Source organism: Peromyscus eremicus, chromosome 7 (assembly GCF_949786415.1).
Source record: "Peromyscus eremicus chromosome 7, PerEre_H2_v1, whole genome shotgun sequence".
Lineage (NCBI taxonomy): Eukaryota > Metazoa > Chordata > Mammalia > Rodentia > Cricetidae > Peromyscus > Peromyscus eremicus.
Window position 1 is genome coordinate 86,728,995 of NC_081422.1, and position 7,815 is coordinate 86,736,809.

A 7,815-nucleotide genomic window follows, 5' to 3' on the forward strand; every position below is an offset into this window, starting at 1 on the left:
TCAACATGCACTCTTCCTGCTTTTGTAGATAGAAATCCAGGCTCCTCCTGGTGTGCCGATAGGGTATGTGACTCAGACCTGGCACCCTTGTCTGCCAAAGTTGACTCTTCAAAATGAGAAGAAGCAGGATGTTCTAAAAGTTGTTGGTCCGTGTGTTGCATGTACCTGCTGTACAGACATTGACTTTGAGGTAAGAAGTATGATAGTGTTCATAGGATGTGCTCTCCTGACATGAAAAGAATATATTCCTATAGGATGTTCACAATGCATTACTTAAATAGTGTGAGTTGATGTGGGCCCATCCAATTATTGGTCATTTAATTTTTCATAGCAAAGGTCATTACTCTGATTAAAGGTTAATGTGGAGTATCCTCAGTGTCATGCAAACACAGGCCAATTCAGATAAATAAGAAGGAAAAGAAAACCTTCCAGCATTTAAAAATTCTATAGCTTTTGCTAGTGATTTACTGAATGGCTAGACTGTTACTGTGCAAATACGAGGCCCTGGACCTGGATCCCAGCACCCACAGGGAAACCTTAGTGTTCAAGTATCCACCTCTACTCCCAATTCAGTTGTGTGTGAGGGGGAGGTTTCCTAAGGCTTGCTGGCCAGCTAGTCCAGCTCAATAGGAAAAAGTCTGTCTCAGCACGAGAGACCTGGTCTCAATAAGGTGGGCTGTGATAAAAGACACCTAACTTTGACCTCTGACCTCTGTACTCACCTTGACATACATACCATGCCCACCATGCACAAACATGAATACATTAATACACACACACACACACACACACACACACACACACACAGACTCTTCTTCTGTTAAAACAGTATTACTCATTTTAAATCTAAGAGTAACCAAGACACTTAAAGCATTTCCAGGGTCCTTCTTTTTCCCTCAGTCTGCATTATGAACCTCACTAGCTCTTGGGAAGGGACACAAATTTTGTCACTTGCAATTCCTGTCAAAACCCCACTGATGTAACGAAGCTTCAGTGTGGTGAGTAGAAGCCATGTCTTTTCTCTGGTGTTTCATTTTCCAAATTTTCCATGACCCGGAGTGAACTGCGGCTTGACAATCTGGAATAGAAAATTCCTGAAATAAACAGAACTTAAGCTGTAAATTACACACCCTCTTCCCAGTAATGTGAGCTAACCTCAGGCTGTCCTGTTCCATCCTGCCTGGATGTGAGTCATCTTCCTGCACACCCTCCCAAAGGTCCTTCCCGGCAGCCTCGGAGGGGCCAGTCACGAAGCCCGCTCCTGTGCTTTCTCAGTGCAGAGGTCCAGCACTCTTCAGTCAGTCGCCTAAGCAGCCACGTGACCTCTGCAGCCACGTGACCTCTGCAGATGTCATCTCACTGCCTGGCACTGTTCAATTTCCTTCCTCAAGAAATAATAGAAAATAAGACCTTTTTAGGGACATACTCATTCCCATAATGTTTTTCATAGATTATTATCTTTTTTAATGTTTCACTAATAGGTTATTTTTTTTAACAGCTCAGTTCTCCCAATTCATAAAATGAACTCTATAACAGAAATACAATAATAGGAAACAGTTTCACATACATAGAGCTCAGTAGCATCTGTAGGCTTCCAGCAGGATCTTGGCCCATGCAGCTCTTGCATAAGGTACATTTCTCTCTATATATATACATGACATAGTTCTTCTCTGGGCTCTGATAAACCCTTGCAGGAAATTAGGCCATTGAAATTTGAATATGTCTGACGTTATAAGATTTCTACAACAAATGTTCTAGCCAGGCTCATTGCTCTATTTTTTATTGGCAAGCATTTAAAGATGGGGAATTTGTTAAATTTAAAATCCATGTATTTTTCTTGGAAAATCAAAATGAGGAGAAACTGGACTCAATTTCCACACAGAGGAAAGAATCTTCGAAGCTGAGTAGAGCTGTTACTTTGTGAAAACTCCTCTGGTACCCCAACCCCAGATCTCCCAAAGGTTTCTGCTTTCCAGGTTCGTTCAGTTTTTGCAGCACTTCCTGTATTCATATGGACTCAATTTCTCTGAGAATCTGGGTGTGTTAAGGTGGCTTTCTCCTCTTAGAGGATTCATGTCTAAGGACAGAGCTGAGAGTTTTAAGAAAATACCCGTAACAGAAAAATGTGTCTGTGATATGTGTGTATAAAAACACTTACGAACATTTGTAATGATAATTATTCATACAGAACGTTATGCCTGTGTGAGGGTCAGAGAAGGTAGTAAGTATTTAGTTACAACATATAATAGATTTCTTGTTTTAATCGAGTAATGAATGCTGTTAAGGGAAGTTTTGCTTCCATGCTTAATTTAAAAAAAAAAAACCTGGAGTTTTGTGATATTCTTAATGATCATGGATACCTTCAAATACCCGTTGCCTTAAATGAGTTACTTTCTTTATGACAGATTTAGAATGATGATATCTATGTCCTGTCTTTGACAGAGCTTAGAAAGGCCCATTTGTTCCATTTCCTGTAGAGTTAGTGATGGCAGTGTTCATGTCTTAAAAATGGGAAATGTTCCTATGAGCCACTAACAATGACATTAGAACTGTGAGTAGAGCAATAACAGTTATCGTTATGCCAGTTCATTAATTCAGAGATGGAAGTGTCTTGTTCAGGTGTCTTGTTTAAAATGCTACCTGGGCTCTGGGGGTGTGGCTTAGCAGCCAAAGGCACTTGCTATCAAGTCTGATGATCTGAGTTCTACCTGCAGGGCTAGTGGTGGAAGGAGAAAAATGACTTCCCCAAGTTGGTCTCAGACTCCTGCACCTACGCTAGGTGTGCAGGTTCACACACACACACACATACACACACACACACACACTATAAAAAAATTCTTAAATTTAGCTAAAATTCCTTTTTGTTCTGGTTACTTTTGACTATAATTTACAACTGCATATACATCTGAAAATAAATTCAGTTAATTTTAAGGTACTGCTTTGTAAAAAACTGGTAAATAGTTATATGTTGATCTTTTTTGGGTTTATGATGCTGACAAATTGCCACTTATCTTCCATAATATAATTCACACTTCAAACATGTATATGAGATTTTATGACTGACTATGAATGCTTAAATGACAGCTATTGCACACAAAATACTAAAATATTACAAAAGAGGATTTGTTTTAAGCCAGCTCATCATAATGTCATATCTGATGCAGCTATAATGGTTCATGACTTTAAATCAAAATCACTGTGTTCTCATCATGGCCTTTTAGGTCAGCTGAGTTTCTGTGCATTGTTGCAAGCTCATGTAGATGGCGCTAACTTGGTCCAGGAGGTAACTTCCCATCTGCTCAAGGAAAGTGTGTCCTAGGACTGTACCCACAGCAGCTCAGTGAGTGATACTGCTCATTGGATGCACATGAGGGCAAGCCAGTTGGCCATGGTGAACACTCAAGTCATCTGCCATACCCTGTCATCAAATTAGACTTAATGACAAAACCCGAATTTTCACGGACCATAAAGTGTATATGTGGAGTAAAGGTACTATTCTACAAGCAATAATTTGCGTCTTCATTCATATTAGAAGTAAACATAAACACAGTTAAGGTACCATTCTCCTTCAGCCACCCCAAGATGTTGACCACCTCTGAATGTCCCCATGTGTACTTGGTGGATCCTGTCAGAGGCCCGGGCTTTAAAGGAGGCTGTTCCCTCCTCTGGTGCCTTTTGCAGGTTTGGAAAGGACATACCTCCTCCTCATTTGGCTCATGCCTATGTATACATACTTTGGTGAGCATCCATATGCCCTCTATGGAGTGGCTTAGTTAGTGCCCTATCTGTTCTACTGTAAAATGGGGCCTCAGACTTTCCCCCCACAGAGCCCCAAATCAGAACCTTTTCCACATTGGAAATCTGATTTCACATGCTTCTCTTCTTGTATTTTTTACTCTGCACTTGTTATCAAGTCCTACCCCATCTCTGCCCCGGGAGCCTTCCATGGAGCTTCTTGTTGGTCCCTTCCACTCACCAGCTGGTCTTTAAGTATTTCTTGGCTTTTTGCATTTCATGCCCCACACTGCCCATTGCCCCATAGGTAGCAATGTGTGAAAGCTATGTTTCTCAAAGCAGATAATCTAACAAGAGTTTCATCTTTTGTCTTTTCAATAGTCTCTAGAAATTTAAGAAGAGAAACATTTTTGAAGATAATTTAAATAAAATATTTGCCCGGCTTTACTCCAGTTTTGAAAGTAGGCTTGCCATACACGTCCTACAAATCCTTATGCTTTTCTTTTCATATGTAGATCAAGTCTCTTGATGAGCAATCTAAAATTGGCAAGATCTCCAAGCAATGGTCTGGTTGTGTGAAAGAGACCTTCACAGATTCAGATAACTTTGGGATCCAGTTCCCCCTAGACCTTGACGTGAAGATGAAGGCTGTGACACTTGGGGCGTGTTTCCTCTTAGTAAGTCTATTCTTGCTAATCCTTGGTAGAAATTGTTCCATAGTGATTGGGCAGATTGTGTGTCCCAAAGTGACATTATTACACTAATGGGTTTTACATAAGGTTCTGCTTTATTATAGCTCTTTAATTGCATGTAATCCTGAAATTCGGATATGGATGACTATTTTCTCTCTGAGGAGTCTATACATTGTCACAAGGCAAGACACAAATTTTATTATTCAGTGTTTCTTGTCTTTCAGATTTTATTTTTAATAAAACATAAAATTAGAGATTTGTGAAAGTGTTGAATATGTATTTAATTGGAAAAAGTCCAATTGAATTGTACATATTCAACCATTAAATTATCATCTAATATATAACTGTAAATTACAATAAAGTTATATATGCAGTCATGCCTCTAACTTTCAATTTCTAGAATATTCATAGATTGAGGAGAGAAATTAATTTATACATTTATATACCCAGGTATCTGGGCAGTTCAAATAGATCAGACATTCATGATCAGTATTTACATAGTACCCTAGGGGATTCCAATATGCATCCAATATTGATCATTACTGGAAGAAAGCAATAGTCCTCAGCCTTAACTACACAGTAGAAATACCTAAGAGACTTCAAACTCTCCCTGCCTAGATTACAACTCCACTAAATTCAACTCTTCAGTTTTATCCAAGCTTTTAGTCTAGATAGAGTTCTAGCTGGTTCCATTATGTAGCAAGATTTGAAACATGAGATATCGTAAACACTGATTTGGAGATGCAATCAAGAAAAAGAAAAGCAAGACTTGTGCAGCCTTGCAGTCTGTGTTCTTCCACCAAACAGATACAAAGTTAAGTAAAGCTAAAATAAAACAGGATGTCACCATAATACCTATTGTGAGTCGTGTTTGGGCATCAATTCAAGGAAAACTATATTAAAAAGACATGAGAATTCAAGTAAATATAAACAGTGACTGGCTATTTGATAGGATGGAGGATTTAGTCTGGTATTTTAATAAAAACAGTTGTCCCCATCTGCATCCCTTCAATATGAACTGGTTTAAGAAAAGATTTTTGCTTTTAAATAATGTGGATAGGAGAATGGGGTTGTATAATGAAGTAACAGGTAGACATAGCTTACTCATATTAACCATTATTGAAGCCAAATGAGCAGGTGCTGAGGGTTTTTGCACTAATGTTCTTTATTTGAATTATGCTTGGTTTGTTTGTTGCAAAAAGGTTAAATAAAACCAACATTTTATGTAAACAAAGAGAATGTGTGAAAGCAAATTTGGCCTTAATTTGGGGAAAATACTTTAAATCAGGGTCTGGGCATGTGAAAGACCCTGCATTTAGGGGAAGCACATAATCTTCAGTTTTTATGGTGACATGAAACAGGGTTGGAAGGGGAATGGCAATTGTTTTCTCTGGAAGAGACTTTATAGATAGGAAAAAAGAAAGTTCTGAATGTTATGGCAAAGAAGACACTGCATGTTCAGGTGTCCCCACAATAGATAATAAATGAGATGGTAAATATGTGCATTGAACTTTCTACAATATGAGCACATATTGAAACACCACCCCATGTTCTGTAAGTGCAAGCACATTTTGTATCAATGAAAATGTGTTATTGCTGCTGAGTTACTACTGTTGGTGGAATAAAAGAACAGAAAAAGTGGGAAAGAAATAAATTCCATAAGATTTGATAGTTACAGAAAGGAAACAATAGGTAGGTTTAGAGGAGAATTGCTGCCCCTGAGCCAGACAGAAAGCTTGATCTTTATTTCATTCTGCATGAAAAGGCTACATCAATAGAAAGTCTAAAGCTGACCATGGATTTCATGTTAATTAAGACATTGCAATGTTAAAGAGAAACTAGAAGTTAGGGAATGGACAGGAGGTGATGAGCACTGGTGACTCTTCCAGAGGACCTGAGTGTGAATTCCTGCACCACATGACAACTAAGGACCACCTATTAGTCCAGTTCCAGGGGATCTGACGCCCTCTTCAGGCCTCCATGGGCACTGCTTGCACAGACGTGTGGAGACGCAACACTGATAAACATAAACTTAAATCATTAACAAAAAAAAAGTTTCGCTTAGGAAGAAAGATGGAAAAATTTCAAAGGAAATATGAAAAATATTTAGAGAAAGTATGAGGGAGTTAATTAAATAGATACAGACATGGAGAAATAAATACAATTACAGAATTTAATTGCTATTGTAATCAGAAGGGAAAGGTCATGCTTCTTTATAAACTTTCCAACATTTACCCACATTACATTCTGTTTATCTTGGATGACATTAAGTCATTGGGCATTAAGTGCTCTTAGCTTTCTGTATCTGAGAACAGGCCATGCTTTGTTTCTGAAAAACTATTTCTATGTTTTGTTTCTGTCTAGGATTACATGTTTTTTGAAGGCTGTGAGTAGGAACGAAGTCATCAGTGTGGTGGGGATTAACGAAGATGACAGAGAAGTGTTGACGTCTCCACAGTGAGACCATGTATATGGGAAACCGGTGGCTGTATTTTTCTATATTGAAATTTCTCAGAATTAAGCTGTAATACATGAGGCATAATGTATACAGTTTTGCTTTCTAAATGACAGTTTATCCTCTACATAATTGGAATAGACATGGGCTTACTTCTTTATACAAATCTAAATTATTCACTGAATTAAAGGTAAAAATGAAAATGTATATTTAGAAATAAAACATTTTATGAAAAAGTAAGTTAAATCATAATCTGATTTATTTCTCATTTTCTATTCCATTTAAACCTTGCTAGTGTTAGTTATAAAATTATACTTGATTTTATCAAATCTAATTAGTTTATTTCTTACAAAATATCTGATGTTATTTTGAAAATATATATTTTGAAAGCTTTTCTAAATGTTACTATTTTGTTGGCTGGGAAATACTACTCAATAAAGTGCAAATAAGAAAAAGTAAGGTATATTTTCTTCTGTCTTTAGGAAATCGCACTAAATGCCCTTTTAAAATTTCTACTATTATAAAATTTAATACTGAAAAGTTCTTCACTTACGAATTTTAAATGCTTTTCAGTGACATGTTTTTCTGCCAAGAAACACTAACTTTCAGGACTCACTCTTTTTACAACTTTACTATTGGTACACTGTTTGACATTACTATTTATATTTAATTATTAATGGAGAACCTATCATGGATATGGCCAGGGGACAATTTGATCATGGCTGTCCCTCAACTTAGATTCAGTCTCCCAGGTCACTCTAGTTCATGTCAAGTTGACAATGAAAACTAACCATGACGTCAGGGTATTTTACCAATATTTGGGTCTGTGGCTATGATAAAACTTAACCATGTACTTCTTAGGTCTTTGGGACTGGGTTGTGGGAAGAATGTGGAAAAGTTTGAAATTTGGGGCTACAAAAATCAAAAATGCTG

General features: G+C 37.5%; 1 protein-coding gene across 2 annotated transcripts in view; it reads left to right on the forward strand.

Annotated features, from left to right (window-relative positions):
- Positions 1 to 7,334, forward strand: part of Plscr1 (phospholipid scramblase 1) — a 44,301-nt gene extending 36,967 nt beyond the window's left edge. The window contains exons 3-5 of one of the 2 annotated variants that reach the window (XM_059268363.1): positions 29 to 190; positions 4,251 to 4,412; positions 6,792 to 7,334. In XM_059268363.1, the coding sequence (XP_059124346.1) occupies positions 29 to 190; positions 4,251 to 4,412; positions 6,792 to 6,821 (354 nt within the window). In that variant the 3' untranslated portion in view covers positions 6,822 to 7,334. The remainder of the gene's footprint in view (positions 1 to 28; positions 191 to 4,250; positions 4,413 to 6,791) is intronic. The other variant, XM_059268362.1, reaches the window with a different exon arrangement.
- The last annotated feature ends 481 nt before the right edge of the window (positions 7,335 to 7,815 follow it).